The sequence below is a fragment of the Triticum aestivum genome, chromosome 4B (genome assembly GCF_018294505.1).
Source record: "Triticum aestivum cultivar Chinese Spring chromosome 4B, IWGSC CS RefSeq v2.1, whole genome shotgun sequence".
NCBI lineage: Eukaryota > Viridiplantae > Streptophyta > Magnoliopsida > Poales > Poaceae > Triticum > Triticum aestivum.
Genome location: NC_057804.1, coordinates 656,636,159 through 656,658,361, shown reverse-complemented (window position 1 = coordinate 656,658,361; position 22,203 = coordinate 656,636,159). Strand labels below are relative to the sequence as shown.

Below are 22,203 nucleotides of genomic sequence, written 5' to 3'. Positions count from 1 at the left end.
TGATAATTTTAATGCAACATATTCATATCCTTATTTTGGGCCGCCAATGCCAATGCCGTGAATGCTCCCTATGCTCATATAGATCCATATTCATCATGGGACAGGTATGATACAAGGGCATATTCTCCATCTTATTTTAGAACATCTCACCAATACTATGCAGCTCCAAGAAGATCAACATTTGAACAATCATGCGTTAAAGACCATTTCAATCATAAGGAATCGGTCCAGAACTCAAGGAAGAAGAAAGAGGTGGTAAAGCAAGTTTACCGCGTGAAAAGATATGGTCGTAAGTGTGCTACTTCAGATTTGATCTCAAATAACAAACAACCAATTAAAGTGTTGACATTGGCTACAAAAGGCAAAGAAGTGAAGCAATCAATTGATAAAAATCAAAGTGCCAAATCTGAAGAAGAGAAGTGGAGAGTGCACAAGGCCGAAAAGGAATTGCCATTGGTCAAAACGGAATCACAGACGAGATGCCCACTCGGCTTATCATATTGGCAAAAGAAAAAATTACAAAAAATTAGTGCACAAGAACTTGAAGAAAGAAACATGGCATGTGTTCCTAAAGGAAGTACTCAAAATAAGAATTATGTGAAAGCATCCATTACACGACGTGTGGCAAAGATGAAGAAGGAAAAGAGTGAAAACTATGAAGGACCAAGTCGAAGGTTTCAACATCTTCGGTCTACACATTATCCATATTCTTTAACTATGTCATTGACGCCTATGCCATGGAATACGTCATCAAGTATGATTGGTAACCCTCAATGGGCTTATTTTAATCCATGGATGCCATATAATTTCTTACATCATGAAAGGGTATTACCAAGTCACTATACATTTGATTAGCTACAAGTTTGTTGTTGATCCAAAGGACCAAAATACTTGCTTTGTCATTTCATTTATTTATTTCGGCTATATGTGCTTTGAATGAAGTTTACATGGTAACGACTGATATTTATCTATCGTCCTAAGATTATGTCAATGCATGACCGATGTAGTACTCTAACAACGTCCTTAGTTCGATTGGAAAGCGAGATAAGGTACGTGCTCATGGAAATTTATATGTATGCCTATATTATTGATTGAACGGAGTTGAGAAATCATGACCAATATCATTGAATATATGTTGCATAGACCAATTCATACTTGCAGAATTGGCTAGTGGGCTTATACTTTGTTTGGATATGATTTGGCTTATGCACCTTTGAGATCTATAAGAGGCCAAATCGTAGCCGATTTTATTACTGAACATTGGATTAATGATATGCATAATATTGATATTAACCTTGTCTCTCCAGTACTATGGAGATTATGTTTTGATGGTTCAATTAATAGCAATGGACAAAGTGTTGGTGTTGTTTATATATCTCCATATGGAGCTGTTTTGTGAAGCCTCATGCCGCTTAAAATATTTTTGCACAATGATCAAAGCCGAATATGCATTGTTATTTGAATTGGAGCTTTGCCTTGGTATATGTGCTATATATATATTGAGCCTTCCGGTGATTCGTTATTAGTAGTGCAACAAATATTCAAGGGTTATCAATGTTTTGACGAATCACTTATAATTTATCTTTTGGTATGACTAGATGCAGGATTTACCTTGGGTTGCTTTAATTTTTTTCATATATCTAGACATGACAATTCGAAAGAGTTGGCACAGCAAGCATCCGGCTACTATGTTAACCATGGTGTATTGTATTATTTCTATCAATAGCCGATGCTAGGTCTTGTCAACATAGGTAAGGCCGGACCGAAGCCCACCGCTTCGGCCACTAATGAAACTTTTACGCAGGCGAAGTAAGGATTGGAGGAAGTTAATTCTTTATTATCTGCAAAATCCTAGCGAAAGGGTGAACAATATGGTTCGAAGGATGATTTTGATCTATGGAACCTTATCACCAGATTGTTATAGAAGCTAAGAAGTTTTCACCCAAGTTTGCATCAAGAGGTTCAAACAAGCAATGGCCGATATATACTTATCGTCCTAAGAACATGCAAAATGGCCGATGAAGTGTTGACATCGTCCTTAGAAAAAACTCTGAGCAAATTATTTTTCGGCATCCAAGTTTTGCCGAAAAACAGGGGGGCATGTGTTGACACCAGATTTTAGCACTGTCAAGAACTTAATTAATATGGCCTCAAATGGAGAAGTGATCTATATAAAAAAGTTTCGTATTGTCGATACAAATATCTTTGAAGTTTGGGCTATCGCCATCAGATCACATCTCGAATGCCGAAGTTGTGTTTGAAATACTGAGATTTTGTATTCAGAACACTATTTGGCACATTACGCCCCCAAGACTGCCTCGTATGGAAAAATGATCTACAAGGATTGTCTTCGTCTAGTCGAAACGATCGATTTTGATATAAGAATCGTTCTAATCCGAGTCCGTATGCAAAAGTTAGAGCCATCAGAATGCAACTCAGGAGGCTGAAAGTGGCGCGCCCCACCACACACATGTCTGATGGGTAGCGCGAGTAATATCCCGATTTGTGCGAGGTAGCGTGAATAATAGCCTGTTTTGCGCGAGCAATTTGACCCTCAAGAATACCTTTGATAAAAAAACGTTCAACATGATAGTTGTTCGCCTCGTCGAAACGGTCAAGATTGCTTTTGAACTCGTTTTCATCAAGATCGTTTACCACCACAAAAAAGACCCGCGAGGTGCAGCCAGTTTAAACCGAACAGTTTTGAAAAGTTCGGATAAAACCAATCCGAATTTGACTAGGGTTTTGGACGTGAATTCAAGTCTTTTTCTTGCACGGGAAGTCCAGCCGCCTCTTATATACCTAACGGGTGACGACCGATTGAACAACACACAATCGACAAAATCATCTATCACTTTTTATCTTTTATCTTTTCTCCTTAACCCTAGTTCTTCTTCTGCTCGTTCTTCGTCTGTTCTTCTTGTTGCAGGGCGGCGAACCTCGAGGCCCTAGGAGCGATCAGGTTGACCTAGGGCAGCCCATAGCCACCGCGCACCCTGACGGGGTCCCTCGCGGGCGTGTGGAGTTTCGGGTCTTCAAAAGCACTCGCCGGATTGCCTGCATACTGCGCTTCCGGACAGGTCTCCTTCGACGTGAGCTGCGGTGCATCACCCTCGACGTTGGAGGTACACGGTGACGTGTTCGTATGCGAACAATATGCACGAGTGAAGGGCGTTTGATGTACTGTATATTTCTTTCATCGTTGTATTTGTTCCATCGTTGGCCCAGTTGGCTTTTGATGTATTTGTTCCATCGTTTCGTCCTTCACTCATCTCAAACAGCTGCCATCTGCAGGAAACCATGACAGGGAAGAGATCTAATGGTACGATTGTGTTTGTTCTTCACTCATCATTGTTGGCCCAGTTGGCTTTTGATGTATTTGTTCCATCGTTGTCGTCCTTCACTCGTCGTTGTCGTCCTTCACTCATATCGTCAGCCCAGCTGCCATTTGCAGGAAACCAAAAGCAGTGGGAGAGATCTAATGGTACGATTTGCATGCTGTCGGCCGTAGCACCATGACAGGGGAAAGCAACGCACAGACATAAGTAACACATGCTGATCTTTTCTGATACTAGATGATCAATTGCGCCAAATGACGCAAAGACCCGTTTAAAACCATGTTCGTGTTGAAAATATTTGCATTTTTTCAATAACCGTATATTTGAGTACATTTGGTAAGAACTTGTACCCATATATATATATATATATATATATATATATATATATATATATATATATATATATGAAATTAAATGCAAATATTTTTTTAAGGTAGTAATGCCACAAATTAGATCATGGGTAGGTCAAGATAGTTGAGTTTACAATTAGGAATTCCGAGTAGCTGTAAACTTGCATTAAAAAAAGAGTAAACACAAGTGACACAATACTTAATACATGAACTCATGAACATTGTGTACAGGAGAAGTTAATAGAAATAGTAGTCAATTACATCACATAATTTGGTTCTATACTCTTTTATGTATATATCCTGAATGCTACCCCTTTGTGATCAACTCTTTGTCCTTCGAATCAAATGGCAAAGCTACTGCCCCTTGTGGAAAAAGAAAGGACTCTGTAATACTCATAAATGTAAAAGGACTCTGTAATTTTTTTAAGGTAGTAATGCCATAAAACAATAAGTGGCAAAAACCCCATCGGAATTAGCATTTGTCATCCAGTTTATGAGCTAAAGTTGAGCATTCACCAGTCGATGAAACATATTAAGCATCAGCTATAAAACAAACTCTATTTTTCTAATAAGACAACATAGATATGAAATGGGCAAACTCTATTTTGCCATCCAGTTTATGAGCTAAAGTGGAAAGCTATGGTCACTAAATTGTAGGCACTTCACCGGATAAACAATGGTCATAATACATGTTTATGGCTGACACCTCACGGGCAGCAAGCTTCAGTTTTACACTATTTAGGAATGCATACAAGCAAGTCCTGACAATTGAGATTTTCAATCTGGGACCAATCTGGCAAATTATTGGCACACGAAAATTAGTGAAAAATGCTAAAACATCCACCACAGCCAAGTAATCACACGTATTGAATACACTTTCTATCTATATGGCAAAACAGTATATTCAACAAGCCAACAAACATTTTGTTAGCAAATCAATGAGAGTGAGACAGAGATCTGGAAGAAGGGATTGGTGACAATTGCCATGAGGCAACCAGAAGAGAGGAGAGAAATACCAGGTGCAGCAAGGAGGAGTAAACGGCGGCACAAGGAAGACTGGCAGAGGAGCACGTATCGGTCCAACACCGTTTCGCTGTAGGTGCGCAGCCGCTCAGCACCGCCGCAGCAGGCGGCTGTGGCTGCTGCTCCCTTCATTCCGTCGACGATGATGCAGAGGTGTCCCCGGCGGCAGACTGCGGCCGCGTCTAACACCAGAAGATCTAGAAATCAGAACAGACTCAAAATGGAGAGGAGAAGTGGAGAGAAAGAATACCTATAGATACTATTGTGGAACCAGAATAGTCGGAAAGACATGACACCAAAAGGCTAAACGAACTACAGCTTCAAAAAAAAGCTATAGGACCTAAAGCTTAACAGGAATATGCAAAAAAATATACAGGGACCATGTACAATAACAAAGTTACTTATTAGAGAGATTATTTATACTGCAAGTGGATAACTAACATGAATTATCTGAGGAAGCAGATGCTAACATAGGGAAAACACACATGTTAAAACTGCTTCCCTCACCAGCAAATAAATGTCCGCAAGAGACTAACCGGCTGATTTGAGGAAGTTCACAGTACATGATACATAATTACTTATATAAATTAGCAATTTTCCTGAATCTCAACACGATACTGCTTTGTACAGTTGAAGTATACAACTTCACACAAGAAGGCAAATGAAGTCAAATCAGAGGGGAAAGGAAGTAATTGCCAAAAAAAGAGGGGAAATGAAGAAAGCGTGCACCTTAAACAGGAAGCCTCCAAGCTAGGAGAATAAGTTCACGAACTGGACATGATCTCGTGTTGTTGCTCCTGCATGGCCGCTGATGATCCTCGTCCCTAACAATCTGCAGCTACATATGTACTCCCTCCGTCCGGAAATACTTGTCGGAGAAATGCCTAAAAATGAATGTATCTAGAACTAAAATACATCTAGATACATTAATTCTTCCGACGAGTATTTTCGGACGGAGGGAGTATAAAGAAATAAGACGAAGACCAAACCCTGCAGCTACTGTTCCGCATCGCATGAAACTAAGATTATTATTTTTGCCAGGATTTGGTAGACTATTAAGTCTCAAATACAACAAGCGTGTTTGGAAAATATACATCAAAGTGTATCACAAAAATTCACTGGCTATCTTTGATTTGGTGACATAAATTCAGACAATTCTTTTGAAGCAACCACATCATAACATAGAAGCCGGGACTACAACGAAGGCATGTAGGCTAAATAAAAATGGCAAGATAAATGCACTATAATCCATAGGCTAAGGGTGTGTTTGGATTGAGCCCCACTTAGCCCTACCAAAATATTGGCATGACCAAATCAACGGCATGACCAAAATATTGGCAAGCTCTGATTGTTTGGATTGTAGCCCATAGTACTTGCCAATTTTTTTTGGCAAACTCATTGGCTTCCATTTGGTTTAAGAAGAATGACGCTCCAAATATTTGGCAACTATAATTGGCTTGTGTTTGGTTTGGTTTCATAATTCGGAATTTACATGCCAGCCAATTAAACTACAAATGGGAGCTAGTAAAATTCCACCTAAATGGACAAATAATAATTACAAGTATGCTTGTGAATCATCGACAAGGGAAAAGGACAAGAAGTCTGTGTCAAGTTCAGTAAAACATGTGATGGGGATCTGGCTTTTGACGGGAGTTGATTGAGAGAGGATGACGAGGTGGATCAACGCCGGCAGCCACATGAGTAGTTGACACAATAACCGGATGGCCGATGGTAGCGAAGATCGTGCCCTGCTCTGGTTCTTCCGTTCATGTGCGTGCAAATGAGAAAAGAAGAGAGTGTTGGAACTTCGCCCACAGGATCGATCACATCAAATCACGATGAAGACACGCACGCAAAAACTTTTGCCAAAAGCACATGTTGTGCCTCTCTTCTCTTTATTGATTTTCTGTTTTCCACGGTGTTACAAATCTCGTGACCTGGCTATGTATATATATACACCTTCCAGCCGACCAACCAGACCCTGCCCTATACGGACTTACTATCCTTTTCATACTTTTGACTACTAACCTAGCATGACACGGACTGGACACTACATAGACTAACCGGACTACTAACTCCTAACGTGAGCTTAACTAGTACTACTAGCTGGACACAAATAGATCGCTTTTCAACTTGTGTACGTTACTACCAGGCAACAGAAACAAACCTAACTTTCAAGATTATGCTAACAATCTCCCCTTAATCTTGACTTGTCATCTTCCTCATACTCCTTCTCATCTTGACTCCCCCGGATGATGATCTTGATGAGCTCCAGCGCCGCACCTCGGCACCACCGCTCCCATCAACGATCATCTTCCATCACTATGCCGACGACAGCTGTCGCCTCTCTCCATGTCGCTCCGCCGAACGACAATCGCCTGATCCTCCTCGTCGCTGCATCACCCAGCAACATCATGGCCCGCCCCGAGACGCTAGTCGGGTCGCAACCCCGGGGCAAGCGCGGATTCAAATCGACCTAGCTCTGATACCAATTGTTGGAACTTCGCCCACAGGATCGATCACATCAAATCACCATGAAGACGCGCACGCAGAAACTTTTGCCAAAGGCACGTGTCGTGCCTCTCTTCTCTTTATTGATTTTTTATTTTCCACGGTGTTACAAATCTCGTGACCTGGCTATGTATATATATACACCTTCCAGCCGACCAACCAGACCCTGCCCTATACGGACTTACTATCCTTTTCGTACTTTTGACTACTAACCTAGCATGACACGGACTGGACACTACGTAGACTAACTGGACTACTAACTCCTAACGTGAGCTTAACTAGTACTACTAGCCGGACACAAATAGATCGCTTTTCAACTTGTGTACGTTACTACCAGGCAACAGAAACAAACCTAACTTTCAAGATTATGCTAACAATCTCCCCCTAATCTTGACTTGTCATCTTCCTCATGCTCCTTCTCATCTTGACTCCCCCGGACGATGATCTTGATGAGCTCCAGCGCCGCACCTCGGCACCACCGCTCCCATCAACGATCATCTTCCATCACTATGCCGACGACAGCTGTCACCTCTCTCCATGTCACTCCGCCGAACGACAATCGCCTGATCCTCCTCGTCGCTGCATCACCCAGCAACATCATGGCCCGCCCCGAGGCGCTAGTCGGGTCGCAACCCCGGGGCAAGCGCGGATTCAAATCGACCTAGCTCTGATACCAATTGTTGGAACTTCGCCCATAGGATCGATCACATCAAATCATGATGAAGACGCGCACGCAGAAACTTTTACCGAAGGCACGTGTCGTGCCTCTCTTCTCTTTATTGATTTTCTGTTTTCCACGGTGTTACAAATCTCGTGACCTGGCTATGTATATATACACACCTTCCAGCCGACCAACCAGACCCTGCCCTATACGGACTTACTATCCTTTTCGTACTTTTGACTACTAACCTAGCATGACACGGACTGGACACTACGTAGAATAACCGGACTACTAACTCCTAACGTGAGCTTAACTAGTACTACTAGCCGGACACAAATAGATCGCTTTTCAACTTGTGTACGTTACTACCAGGCAACAGAAACAAACCTAACTTTCAAGATTATGCTAACAATCTCCCCCTAATCTTGACTTGTCATCTTCCTCATGCTCCTTCTCATCTTGACTCCCCCGGACGATGATCTTGATGAGCTCCAGCGCCGCACCTCGGCACCACCACTCCCATCAATGATCATCTTCCATCACTATGCCGACGACAGCTGTCGCCTCTCTCCATGTCGCTCCGCCGAACGACAATCGCCTGATCCTCCTCATTGCTGCATCACCCAGCAACATCATGGCCCGCCCCGAGGCGCTAGTCGGGTCGCAACCCCGGGGCAAGCGCGGATTCAAATCGACCTAGCTCTGATACCAATTGTTGGAACTTCGCCCACATGATCGATCACATCAAATCACGATGAGGACGCGCACGCAGAAACTTTTGCCAAAGGCACGTGTCGTGCCTCTCTTCTCTTTATTGATTTTCTGTTTTCCACGGTGTTACAAATCTCGTGACCTGGCTATGTATATATATACACCTTCCAGCCGACCAACCAGACCCTGCCCTATACGGACTTACTATCCTTTTCGTACTTTTGACTACTAACCTAGCATGACACGGACTGGACACTTCGTAGACTAACCGGACTACTAACTCCTAACGTGAGCTTAACTAGTACTACTAGCCGGACACAAATAGATCACTTTTCAACTTGTGTACGTTACTACCAGGCAACAGAAACAAACCTAACTTTCAAGATTATGCTAACAGAGAGAGACGGAAATTGACTGGGTGACTAAAAAGAAAAAAGAAAGCGCGCACGATTTTATATCTCGGCAGCCAGCTTGCGCGTGATTTGTGGGCTGCCAATTTTGTGGCAGAGGATTTCCATGCCGCTGTTGCGCCAGCGATTTGCCGGAAACAAGAGAGGGCGCGCCCAGGTTGGGTGGGGCAAGCCAAAATTGGCTACGATCCTAAAGGCAACCAAAAAGCGTGGGCGGACCAATATTTTGGTAAGGCCAGCATTGCTACTCGTCCAAACGCACCCTAAATACAAATTCAAAAGATAGGTATTCTTATAACTGTAAGCCGCTACTCTAAAGGGCAAAGTGCCTCAAGACTTTCAAGCAACTGGCATATCAAATTTGGATTGGAACAGATAAACACATCGAGAATAGCTAGAATGAGTTACGCGATGAATTTCTTTCAGAGAAAAAAATGTGTACAATTCAAGGACAGACACTCCACCACCTAACTGCCATGCCCAGTTCCTTGCTTGAACATACCTATGTTGTTGTTTTGGATAAGTGAATACCTTCCTAAACCATTGCCAGACATATCATATCCCTTTCTCCAATTGTATCACCAGGTACCAACGTACCTTATCTCTTGTTTTATCTGATTTTCCAAAATTAAGAATGTCCTAGTAGCATTCTGATTTCAAATAAGAAAATAGCATCATGATTGTCCGATTGCCTTGCTATCGCCTAACACAGGCACTGTTCCATGGATTGAAAGGAACTGCCTGCAGCATATAAAATTTATATTAGCTCAGAAACAAAAAAAAGTTATATCTCGAAGCTATAAAATACAAAAGTTTAGCGCTCCACTAACCCACAATAAATACTGGCAAGAGTAATGCAGTAAAAAGAAAATAATTGCACTTTTATAGTATCTTGCTTAGAAGCACAAACAGATATTCAGATTAAATAACGAAACTATTACCATGAGTAAGTTAATTTTTTAGGTAAATTATTGTCCAACTAAGATTACTTTATCAAGCAGAGTTTTCTATCACTTAGATTAGAAGTAATACACTAAATTCTCCTCTTAACAATTTTTTAGAAATGAATACTGAACATGTAAGGAGGACATCAAATCTACTTTCAAGGAAATTCTTGGAAATCAGATAACATACGTTCCAAAGAGAGCATATGTGGGCACACGGCCATTTACTAATCCACATCAAACTCCATGGAAGCCATGGTATATTAGCCCAGGTATAGGTTTTGGCATATCATACCTCAAATAATGCATCATATGTCAATTAATATCTATGTTACAGATATGCGCAGTCTAAACCCAATCAAGGAGTTAATCATTTTGGCACCTGCTTAGGGTTGCAAATTCTGTATCATTCTTTGCACTGGATATATGCAATGAACATCTGACAGAGCTCTTGGACTCACCGCCTGTTGGGAAGTCATAGCTGTACGTAATATAACTAACATCTGACAGAGCTCTTGGACTCACCGCCTGTTGGGCAGTCATAGCTGTACGTAACATAACTAATCAAATGGTCGTTGCCTGCCCATTCGTTTGGTAATTGGAGCATGTATCGAATTGTTCAAATGAAGAAAAACCTCATTTGTCTCCAGCCGCTATACACTAACCATGGGGCAAAATTTCTACAAAAGGAAGGGTTGGTCCGTTCTAAACTAAGTCTGATGCCTGCTCCACCGTGTCACCTCTGCCTGGACCGGTGTGCAAAGAGGAAGAAAGAAAACTGACCTGATCTTGCCGAGGTTAGAGGATGGGCGGGTCTCCGCGAGCCGCAGACCGTCGAGGTCTCCTCTTCCGACTCGAGCTCCTGGCCGCCAGAAGCGAGGGGAGGAGAGTACGGGTTGAGAAGGACGACGTCCAGCGCGCCAACAGAGCCCCTGGCCGGCGGCGCCGTCTTCATGAGGGTCGACCTGCTCATTCACCCCGTCGGCCCGTCGTCGACCTCCTTCCTCTTCCCTGCAGCCTCACACCATCGCGACGGGCCGGCTGCTTCTTATCCTCATCTCTAACAGTTAATGGTTGGCCATCTGAAACTGAAAGGAGGTTGAAGCACAAAATTATATAGCTTAATTATCTTATTTAAACCACATGATTATATATAGCACTGAGCAGCTGTATTTTTGTCTACAAAGCATAGAACATAAAATAGATAACTCGAAGGTAAACGTTTCCAGACGGCGCACCGGTGGAAACGTTCCGCCCGACGCGCGCGGGCCCTGCGATCGCTATCGATCGTGCGAGTGGCGATAGGAGCAACCCTAAAAAAACAAAAAAAAACTGGGCAACGAGAGCACTTCTTTCAGATCGTTCTTTCCCATCGTCTTCTTCTTCCCCACGACCCCCGCTCGCACCGCTAGAACGCATGTCTTCGACCGCCAGCACGGCACCCAAGCCTTTATCCTCCACACCTCCTCCTCCTCAGGGAGCAAGTCCATCTCGAAGCTCGGTGGGTTTGTCGCCATGGTCGCACGCACTCATACTCTCGGCTTCCTCTGCGTGCCATGGTGGTGGTGCGGGCAGCAGCGCCGGTGCACCACCGGAGAGCAGCGCCCGCGTCGTGCGATGCCGCAAGCCACAATCTGGATTACTGGATGTTGCAACCGGCGACCAAGGATGTTGGAACCGGCGTGGAGGTTTGCTGGAACCAGCACCCAAAAATGCTACCACTTGAGTTCATCCTACTGGACCAACGACGTTTTGCTACAACCGTAGCCTATTTTTGCGACCACCGACGACCTTTTTTGCTACATGCATGCACGGCGGTGTTGGTCGACGGCGGAGATGCCTTTTTTTTGCTGCAACCGTTTTGGAGTTTGCTGGAACCGGCGTACAAAATAGCTGGAATGTGCTTTTTTCTTCCTTCGAATGGTGACCATGGCGACCATGGCGACCAGGGGGTGAGCTGATTTTGCTGCAACCGGCAAACCAAAAAGCTACCACCGTTGAGCTGATTTGCTACGGCATTGTTAAAACCGTGTGTGTTGGTGCTGCATGGGCTCGTCGCCGGCGAGGCTGCAAGCACGAGCACGCAGGGGAGTTGCAATGGACAGCGGCTGGATTTTTTGTTGCAACCGGCGGCGAGCACCCGTGCTGGGGCGGCGGCGAGCAGGTCCGCAATTCAGGGCGGCGCGGGTGAATGTTACAGCCATGGTCGGTGGGGAACTTCAATCTGTCAGCCCGGGGAGGCAGGAGACGCACGGTCTTTGCCCGACACGAGCGGATAGCGTCCTTTTTTGTTCATGTGGCGAAGCTATGGTGGATGGGGCTAATCAGGGGAAGCGTGTTGACTCAAGCTGAAGACGACGGGAAGGAAGAAGGTGAGATCTAATCGAACGGCTTTGCGCGTATGCATCGGGCGGCTGCGGTGCGACCGGCCGAAACTTTCGGCCGGTGCACCGGCGCAGAGTGCTGCCCTAACTCGAAACTAATTTACTTTCAAGCATCATATCAAGTTCATTGCTGCTCACATTAGATTAATTCAAACAAGTTTTTGAGAAACTGTACACCACATAATTTTGCACCGGATTTTTTATCACTAGCGAATGAATAACAGTTCCAAGAGGATGCCACCTAAAGAAAGAAACAAACATGAACAATACTCTCTCTAAAGTATTAATTTCAAGCTTAGTATAATATCCTCACGATAGACAGAATAAATTTCCAACGGCAGCCACATCACATCATAGGCTAACAGCACTCTCAACAAATTATACGGAAGGATTTTCAGTATGCCATCAAAGATCAAAAAGAAAATAGATGATATCTTGAAGTTAGATGAGATACAGGATCTATAAGAGAAATTGCAAGAAAAGATAGATGGTTCAAAGGAGTTTAATCTAAACAGAAACAAACATGGATGAAAGAGAGAATTCACGTCGTGTATTCTCCTTCATCAAACTCTTCTCAAGATTCTTCCTCTTCTTTTCTGTCACAGATCTGCACACATCATGATTAGACAAAACATATATCAAAAACAAAAATCGGACTATCATAGAACTAAAGGTAAAAATTAGTTGGAGGAAAATGGCGAGACACAAATGGGCAGCCTAGGCTTGGATCCGGCCGGATCTATTGCCCCCATGGTCAAATTCGTCCCTCTCTGTTCAACAGCAAATGAGTACGTGAGTGAGAAGAAGATAGATCTGGGAGAAAGGATTGTAGGTGGTGATGGGAGGATGATGTGGACACGGGGAGAGAAGAGACAATACCGTGCGAACGCCGTGCCGACGCCTTTTCCCCTGGAGGAAGTGCGGTCCTCTCACGATGTCGTCGCGAGCTTCCCGGCGGCAGAAACCAGCACCGCTCTCTTACTCTTGTTTTCTTCTCCTCAAATGCAATGAAAATGTTAGGAACTGAACATATGACATATCCTTCATCAGTTCTTAAACAACAAACTGAAAATGATGCTTTTCTCATTGGCTCATAGGCTTCTCTTAAATCCTTGATTCTCAAGACGAGTTTTCAGATTCATAAATAACCAAATAAGGAGGCAACCAACAACAGACAGTAGCACATAACAGCAGCACAAGCAACCAACAATAGACAGTAGCACATAGCAGCAGCACAAGCAACCAACATCAGCTAGTTACACATAGCGTCAGGACAAGACACAATCTCTTAATTGAACTACTGGATTTCTTCATGTTTGCAGGCACGGAAAATGCAGGACAATGGATGGAAACCGAGATGGTTTGACAGGGACACCGAGGACGGAGCGTTCCACTACACCGGCGGTTACTGGGAGGCGAGAGAGCAGAGGAAATGGGATGGCTGCCGCGATATATTCGGTGAATTGCCCGACAAGAAAACTTCTCCGGTTCCCGCTAGCGTGGGTATATAGCTCAAGTATGTAGCAGCTATTGCATTTCCACCAAATAGGTGTTAGCGTGAAAAGTATTACTGAAAATATATACTGCAACTACTAGCTGGCTTTCCCAATCCTCATTGTGCAGAGATGAGCTCACTCATCTCCCTTGTATGTAAACAAATACGACTATGGACACTATAAACTGTGTCTGTGTCCATAGGCTTGCAAGATGTAGCTTGTGGTTGTTAAACCTAGATTGTCAATAATAATATTATTCTTTAGCTGTATATGTTTTCACACAACCGATGTGTGTCTTGTTATCAAGTGCTCAAGTATAAATCTAGTGATCAAGTGCTGATCATGAATGTTTGTGCAGCTAACCAAATCCTGACATTTTTATGTTGCACTTATCTCCAAGATCATGGTATACTCGACGTTTTTGTGTATTACTAATCTCCATGATGAGGACCTGATTGATATTTTTTGTCTTGTACTAATCACAAACAACATGGCATCCTAGCGGTGCCTTAACCTCAACAAGCAAGTAACTCCTGCATTCTGCAGAGCCGTTGGTAAAACCTAAGATATTTTTATTCTGTTCTGCTCTTACAAATTTTCATCACCATCGTCACCGAGGTTCTAAAATACAATAAAACTAAACTAAAACCCAGTTCGTCATCTATCAAGCATGGACGATCACTTCTTCGACGTGGAGTTCGATGAAGCCGGCGTCTGCCAGGCGCTTCTCCTTGTACACGTACCCCTTGGCGGCGGCGATGAAGATCCCAAGGTTGGCAGTGCTGATGGCGCCGAGCAGCCAGTAGAAGTAGTCGAGCCTCCCCTTGTCGATGTCGTTGGCAAGCCATGGTCTCCGTCCATCGGAGGTGGTCACTGCGTGGACAATGGAGACGAGACCGGAGCTGAGGAAGAAGCCGAGCGAGAGCGTGGTGAGGAAGAGGCCGGTGCTCATGGTCTTCATGTCCCTGGGGCACTCACACAGGAAGAAGTCGAGCTGGCCGATGTATGTGAACGCCTCGCCGGCGCCGACGAGGAGGAACTGTGGCACGATGAGGAAGACGGAGAGCTGGACGCCCGCGGTAGAGGCGGAGAGGCGGTGGCGTTCGGTTAGCCCGGCAACAACCATGGCGAGGATGGAGAGGAAGAGGCCGACGAAGATGCGCTGGAGCGGGGAGAGGCCTTGAGGGTTGCCGGTGAGGCGGCGAGCGAGCGGCGCGATGAGGCGGTCGTAGATAGGGACGGTGAGGAGGATGGAGCCAACAAAGAAGACAGTGAGGGAGCCGGCAGGGATGACAAAGGAGGGGCCGAGGCGGCGGTCCAAAGATTGGGCCTGGGAGACGGAGAAGGTGGTCATCTGTGCGTAGACGGTCCAGAAGATGATGGTGGTGGCCCAGGTGGGCAGCATTCGCACCACCTGCTTCACCTCCTCCACCTCCGTCACCGTGCACACCGCCCACTTCTTCTTCTTCCCCGACGACGGCTCCAGCTCCACCTCTACGATTGCCGCCTGATCGAGGAACCTGCATGTGGATGATCATTAATCCATGATAATTAATATAAGCAACATCAAGAGCACACTATATGATTAGAAACTGAATTAACTAACCAATTAATTAAGCATTGTCCCTAAATACTCCATCTGTTTCATTTTACTCCTACTTCGTGTATTAGAAACATTACACATATCAAGGAAGAGCCCAAAGGAGTTGTTTGCGGGATTCTAAAAACGTGGAAATGGGATAAAACACACACGATTAGAATGTTCGTAATATTAAATTCTACAAAAGCACATAGAAGTTGTTTGGTTGGACCACATGGAAAAATGCAAGAACTTCTGTATAGCATAAATGCATGATAGTATAGTTGTCAGAGCAACAAAAAAAATTCCTATGATATTGCTAGCAAGTGTAATTTCCTTTGAGATTGCATACAACATCTCTACTATTAAAGATCAACCGTTCAGCCAACTTTATGGCGCACGAGATTATGGAGTTTAGTTTTGATAATAGGTCAGATGGTTTTCTTTTTAATAGTTCTCCACCCTGTGTGGTGTATGCCGTTAACGAATGATTGTAACAACCTTTTAGTTAATTAATACTATGGGAAGGTGTTTAAACAAGAGGAATCGGGGATTGCAATTCGTACGTCCAACTCCCCCTTCCCTAGCTTCAAACAAAAAAACTCCCCCTCACCTACGTCCTACACTAAACTCAATCAAATAAAATCGAATCTTACCAAGACCTCAACTAAATAAAATCTTTTGTTGTCTTTCCCTACCCATAACCAAATGAAATCAAACAAAACTTCAACTAAATCAAAGTTTCCTTGCCTTCCCGTACCCATACCCAAATCAATCAAATCTTACTAAAACCTCAACTAAATCAGAACTTTTCTTTCCTTCCCTATGCATACTAAAATCAAATTAAACCTTACCAAAATCTAGAATATGTTGGATGTAAGATTTATGTCGGGTGTGATTGGTGTTGAACCACTAGACTATACTCCCTCCATCCCAAAATAAGTGTCTGAACTTTGAGTTGAGACACTTATTTTGGGACGGAGGGAGTATATGCCCCACCACTAAAAGAGCTCGAGTCAGAGCATGATTTCTGATTTCTGGGTCGACTCCTAATTTGGTAGATGGTGTCTTGGCATCGCTCCAACATGCTGATGACACTATCTTCCTACTAGATGATGATCTATCTAATGCAAGGAATCTGAAGCAAGCGTGTGTGCGTGCGTGCGTGCGTGACACTATCTTCCTACTAGATGATGAGCTATCTAATGCAAGGAATCTGAAGCAAGCGTGCGTGCGTGGCAGCTATCTGAACTAAAGATCAATTTTCATAAGAGTGGATTTTTTTTTGCTTGGGTGGACATGGAGATTTCACTTGTAAGGTAGGTTTTACCCTTGAAATAACTTGGGGTGTATCTGGATGCTAAAAGATTAAGTAACACTTGATGAGTTCCTGAGAAGATTGACAAGAAAAATATGTAGCTGGAAGGGTAATTGGCTTTCTATTAGAGATAGGGTTACCCTATTTTAAGGATATGTCCAAAGGTGGACGCACCAGTAGCATAGAAGAAAGGCCAGGATGCTCAGAAGAATGTCGACAAATGGCTGCAATGCCCTCCGGACTCAGGAGAAGGCGGAAACAGAAAACAAAATTTACCACTCGCTACAACTCCACCCATCTATGAGGCCCGTTGCATGGATAAGTAATGCCGCCCTCCAGTTAGCCCCTTCACTTTGAACCTATGCAGTACATCCATCTCCATAGGGGTAACACCATTGAACATCACATTGTTCCTGTGCCTCCAAAGGCTCCATAAGACAAGGAAGATGGTCATCTGAATGCCACTAGTGAACCATCCTGGAACTTCCTTTCTTGCCCACCAATCCACCAGGTTGTTGTCCACTGTAGGGATCCACTCAAGCTTTCCCCAATCCCTCAGGATAAACGGCCACACCTCTTTTGCAAGCACACACCTAAGAAGATTGTGTTGAAGGTTCTCCAGTTGTTGGTCGCAAAATGGACAATCCGTCGGGTGCGGCAGCCCACACTGCTCAAGCACGTTAGCCATCCAATATCTATCGCGTGCTGCCAACCACCCAAAGACCTTGCGTGTCATGGGCGCTCTTGATCTCCAGATCATGCAAGCACTGTTACCCTAGTGAATTCATGTCTTAGTGGCATTCCCTTGTATATGCTTTCCTTCCTAGAATCTCCTAAAGGAGTGATAAAGAACATGAATTCTAGTAGAGCCAAGATGGTCTGGCAAGAAAATGAAGACAAGAGAAAATATCACCTGGTTAATTGGCCTGCATTTTGCTTGCTTAAGAGTTGTGGTAGTTTGGGTTGCTAGACCTATATGTGATGAATAAATTTCTATTGATGAAATGGTTATGGAAATTGGATAATTCTGAAGGATTGTGGCAAACTTTGCTGGCCAAGAGGTTGTCTGATGAAGCTAGCGCTTCACATTTTTGGCAAGGACTAATGAAAGTCAGAGATAGTTACCTTAGTGCATCTAGCAGGGTAGTTGGTGATGGGGCAAAAACTCCGATTTGGGAAGATGTGTGGCTTGGGAACAAAATCCTTAGCAACTATTTCCTCGATTATATAACGACACTTTTAAGAAGATGGTGACTGTGAAGCAAGTAAGTCATGATGATTGAGATCGTTTTGGATTTAGAAGAACTCGGTATGCAGAGACCGCAGATCAATGAAAGGAATTGAATATAGTCTGGTGGACCATGTGATTCTAAATGACAGGAATGATAGGTCGAGATGGAATCTGAATAGTAAAAGTAATTTGTGGTGGGAGATCATTATATTTTCCTCTAGTCCTTAGTTTTGGCGGGATATAGAGGTATTTGTAAGTCGAAGACCCTTCATGAAATTAAGGTCTTTCCTTGGTTGGTGCCTAAGAATAGCATCTTGACCAAGACAACCTAATCAGGAGAGGCTGCACTGGGAATGAAGAGTGTCACTTTTGTACGTATAAGAGCATCTCCAACGGCCGCACAAAAATTCCGCGCCCAATAAACGTTATAGCGCGCCATTCTAGCACTTTTAATGCGCCGGGACCAACTTTACTTTAGCAGGCGCCCAAAAAGGCGCGTCCAAAAAACAGACAGTGTAAATTATGAAGCGCGCGCAATCCTGCGCCCAAAATATGCTGCGCGCGATAGCGTTTTTCAGCGCGCGCTCAAAAACTTTTAGCGCTGCAGCTTCTGCTGGAGCTGTCCGGCGCCAAAAAAATAAACTTTTAGTGCGCGGAGCTGTTTTTGGGCGCCTGTTGGAGATGCTCTAAGAAGAGTGTGGATCATTTGTATTTTGGCTGCAACCTTGTCAAGCTCTAGCTTCTAGGCCTCGTGAAGTGGTGGTTGATACGATGAGGGCTTGGCTGCACTCTTTTCCTAGAAATCAAAGGCGTTTGGTGCTGATGGTAGGAGTAACTATTTGCTGGACTATTTGGAAAACTACAAATAGAGTATTTTTTTTATATAGAAATCAACATACAGACTCATGCTTGCGCACGTACGAGACAACACGTCGTGGCTCGTGGTTGAAGCAGGTTCACCGTTCACATGCATGCATGTGGCTGTGTGCAGTGTGTGAGTGAGCACTGGACGCAGGCCCGCGTACTGAACTAATAAACTGATAGCGTACGCATCGGGGCGCCGCGAAAAGCAACACCACCACTTGTAAGTATACTCACTGTACTACGCATGCAGTGCTAGTACGCATTATTATATATAACAAAAGAAGATGAATTTTCTGAGCAACATCGTCCAAGATCATGCTGGCCGCACTAGTGCCAAACCACAATGCATGTGTGGCAGGCAGGCAGGCAGGCATATCTCCCACAAATTCTCCTCTAGCTGGCCAGCTGGGTACTACCGGCGAGTACTTTCTCCGTCCGAAAAAACTTGCCCCAAGCTTCTGTCTCAAATGAATGCATCTAAAACTAACTTGATGCTGAATATATCCATTTGAGGGACAAACTTTTTCCGACAGAGGGAATAGCAACGAAGGGGGGTATAGCAGAAGCATGTGCTTGGGCCCAACCCAACCCAACAAAAGGCTGAGCTCATGGTTTTCCTTTTCTTCTGTGAAGCAGTCAGTTGGTTCCCATGCGCCAGGCCAGAGTATTTCTTGGGGCACTAGCTTAGCCTAGCTATAGAACGTGCATGTAGTGAGATGCATGTGCTTTTGTACGTACTCCTTGACAACATTCGATGAGCTATCATGCATGCACGGAAAGAAACAATGATGAGACAGACCAGCTCGGCAGGCAGCCATTGGCCATGTGTGAGTGAGTGGGACTGCCCACTCTCTAGTGGTGTACTGCACTGTCTGCCCAATAGTACTGTACTACTACTACATGGAACCAACTCAACCAACAGCATCTATCTGCCTCACAACGTTAGCTGCCAATGATTAGATTTCAATGCTTAATTATTTACTCTTAGCCACGTACTCATGCCTATCTAGTACATTAGTAGATCAACGACGGGCAATGAGGTCCCTCTTAACAGCCTAGCTACCAGTTTTTGTTAATCACATGCACAAACTAACATACACGTAGTAATGCATTTTGCATGCATGTGACTATGTGATGCTAGCAATATATGGTGGTGTCATAGGCTCAGCTCACAGGTCGATACGCGACCCGTCCTACGTGCATGACACACATTGACAGATCACTACGTGTACACGTGCCGGACCTACGTGACAGCACACGTACGTCAATTAAGCCAACTGTTGACGTTCATGGTACACCGCTTTATAGTACTACGTGCTCATGCACCGTGCATTGCCACGTCGATTACTACGCTACACTAAGCATACATGCATTGTTCTTGTTCAGCACAAGATAATTATATCTGAATGATGTATCTACCTTGCAGTGATCCATAGATCCACACGATGCCATGCCATGCCAGACTAGAAACCAACGACGCTATCGATAACAACTATAATCCCCGCCGGCGCCAATCAAGTTATACACTATAATATTTTGAATTAGTATGGTCCTGCTTGCATGCAACGCCCGCACGCCACTGACTAATTAATCATGCATGGGACTATGCATGGAAGCCGATAGGAACGTTGTTAATTACGGTTACCTGCACTGCTTGGAATGGGGCAGCTTCCGCTTGCCCTTCACGTCCTCGCCGGCGGCGGCCGCGTCGTCCAGGTCGTAGAGCATCGCCGGGTCGGACGGCAGCGGCAGCGCGCGCTTCCTCCAGGCGGCGGCGGTCACGGCCGCGATCTGCGTCAGCGGGCTCCCCGCCAGCTTCTTGAACCGGTACCTGGGGGTGCCGGCGAGGAAGACGCCGAGGCCGGCGAGGATGGCCACCACGCAGGCGCCGTAGCCCCACCGCCGGCCCACGTTGTCCTGCACGTACACCAGCACCGTGACGGCGAGGAGCGACCCCAGGCTGATGAAGAAGAAGAACCAGCCGAAGAAGCGCGCCATGCGGCGCCGCTCCCCGGCATGGGACTCGTCGAACTGGTCCGACCCGAACCCCGACACGCTCGACTTGAGCCCGCCGGTCCCCAGCGCCGTCAGGTAGAGGCCCAGGTAGAGCACGCCGAGCTGCGCGCCGGTAGGCGGCGCGCAGCCGGGGGCGCTGCCGTCGCCCGTCGGGTCCTCGCAGGGCGCCGGGCGCAGCCCCGGCGCCGCCGTGGAGACGGTGAGCACGGCCATGCCGGCGACCTGCACGGCCGTGGAGATGGCGATGGTGAGGTAGCGGCCGAGGTAGGTGTCGGCGACGAAGCCGCCCAGGAGGCAGAGCAGGAAGGAGGTGCCGAGGAAGTTGGTGACGGCGTTGGCGGAGGCGGCGTTGCCCAGGTGCATGGCGGCCGTGAGGTAGGTGACGAGGTTCACGGCGATGCCCAGCGTGGTGAGCCGCTCGTTGAGCTCCACGCCCAGGATCATGGCCGCGCTGGACCAGCCCCCGGAGCTGGCGCGCACGGCCGGCCGGCCGCGGTAGTCCCACGCGTCGCCCAGGGCCTTGCTGGTGTCGCCGCCGCCGTCCTCCGCTGCGGCCTGTGCCGTGGTCTCCGGGAGCGGCGCCATGGTGGATGTCAGTGGATTGGTGGGCCAGTACGTGAGCAAGCTGCCTTGCTCACTCACTTCATTTATATATATGCAGCCACTCAAGCTCAAGCCGAAGAAGTATACTCCTCCGGTTTATCACACAAACTCCTGCGATTTCAATTAACTGTCAATTTATTTAAGTGTTGTGTATCAAACAGGACAAACAAAGCCAGTACTGTACTACAAGATTGAACATCAAAGTTAATTGGGGCGGTCACTCCAATACATACATACAATAAAGGACAAGAAATAGTACTCCTACACTGCTAATCTTGTCGAAACGAAGTATATTTGATTGGATATACGTACTTAGTACACCTGGGTCGGACTTGTGCTTGTCTTCTGTTTGCTGAACTATTAGTTGGTTGAACTGGTCGGGCCGTCTTGTATTTCCATTCCTTCTTTTAATACTCCCACTGTAAAAGAATATAAGAGCGTTAAGATTACTACTCTTATATTTTTTACGGAGGAAATATAAAACAAGTAGCTCTCCTGTACCGTTTTAAAAGAAACATCGAATCTTTTCTACTTTATCTTGAGTTTTTGGCGAATTTTAACGTGGTCCCTCTTACCTCTTCTTTTCATATGAGAGGTAAGAAGGTAAGAGTTACATCTTTTTTTTCTGTTTGGTAGTTGACTGAAAACGATTCCAACACCGTTTAATTTTCACACAAAAGAAGATAAGGGGCAGAGCGCCGAGCCGACAGGGATGCCGTGGCTGGCCGCGACAACTTTGTTGAGGATCGGCAGGATAAGATTTT

General features: G+C 45.2%; 1 protein-coding gene across 1 annotated transcript; it reads right to left on the bottom strand.

Annotated features, from left to right (window-relative positions):
- Positions 1 to 14,237: 14,237 nt before the first annotated feature.
- Positions 14,238 to 21,471, bottom strand: LOC123093921 (protein NRT1/ PTR FAMILY 6.3). The gene is made up of 2 exons (XM_044515982.1): positions 20,466 to 21,471; positions 14,238 to 15,348 (listed from the first exon to the last, which is right to left on the bottom strand). The coding sequence occupies exons 1-2, from the start codon at positions 21,419 to 21,421 to the stop codon at positions 14,493 to 14,495; spliced, it is 1,812 nt and encodes a 603-aa protein (XP_044371917.1). The 5' UTR covers positions 21,422 to 21,471; the 3' UTR covers positions 14,238 to 14,492.
- Between the last annotated feature and the right edge of the window lie 732 nt (positions 21,472 to 22,203).

What these genes read in the sequence shown, in the direction of transcription:
- LOC123093921 (XM_044515982.1), bottom strand. Translation starts at nt 21,421, where the DNA reads ATGGCGCCGCTCCCGGAGACCACGGCACAGGCCGCAGCGGAGGACGGC. An exon ending in CCCCATTCCAAGCAGTGCAG is followed by an intron (nt 15,349 to 20,465) that starts GTAACCGTAATT and finishes ATCCACATGCAG; the next exon opens with GTTCCTCGATCAGGCGGCAA.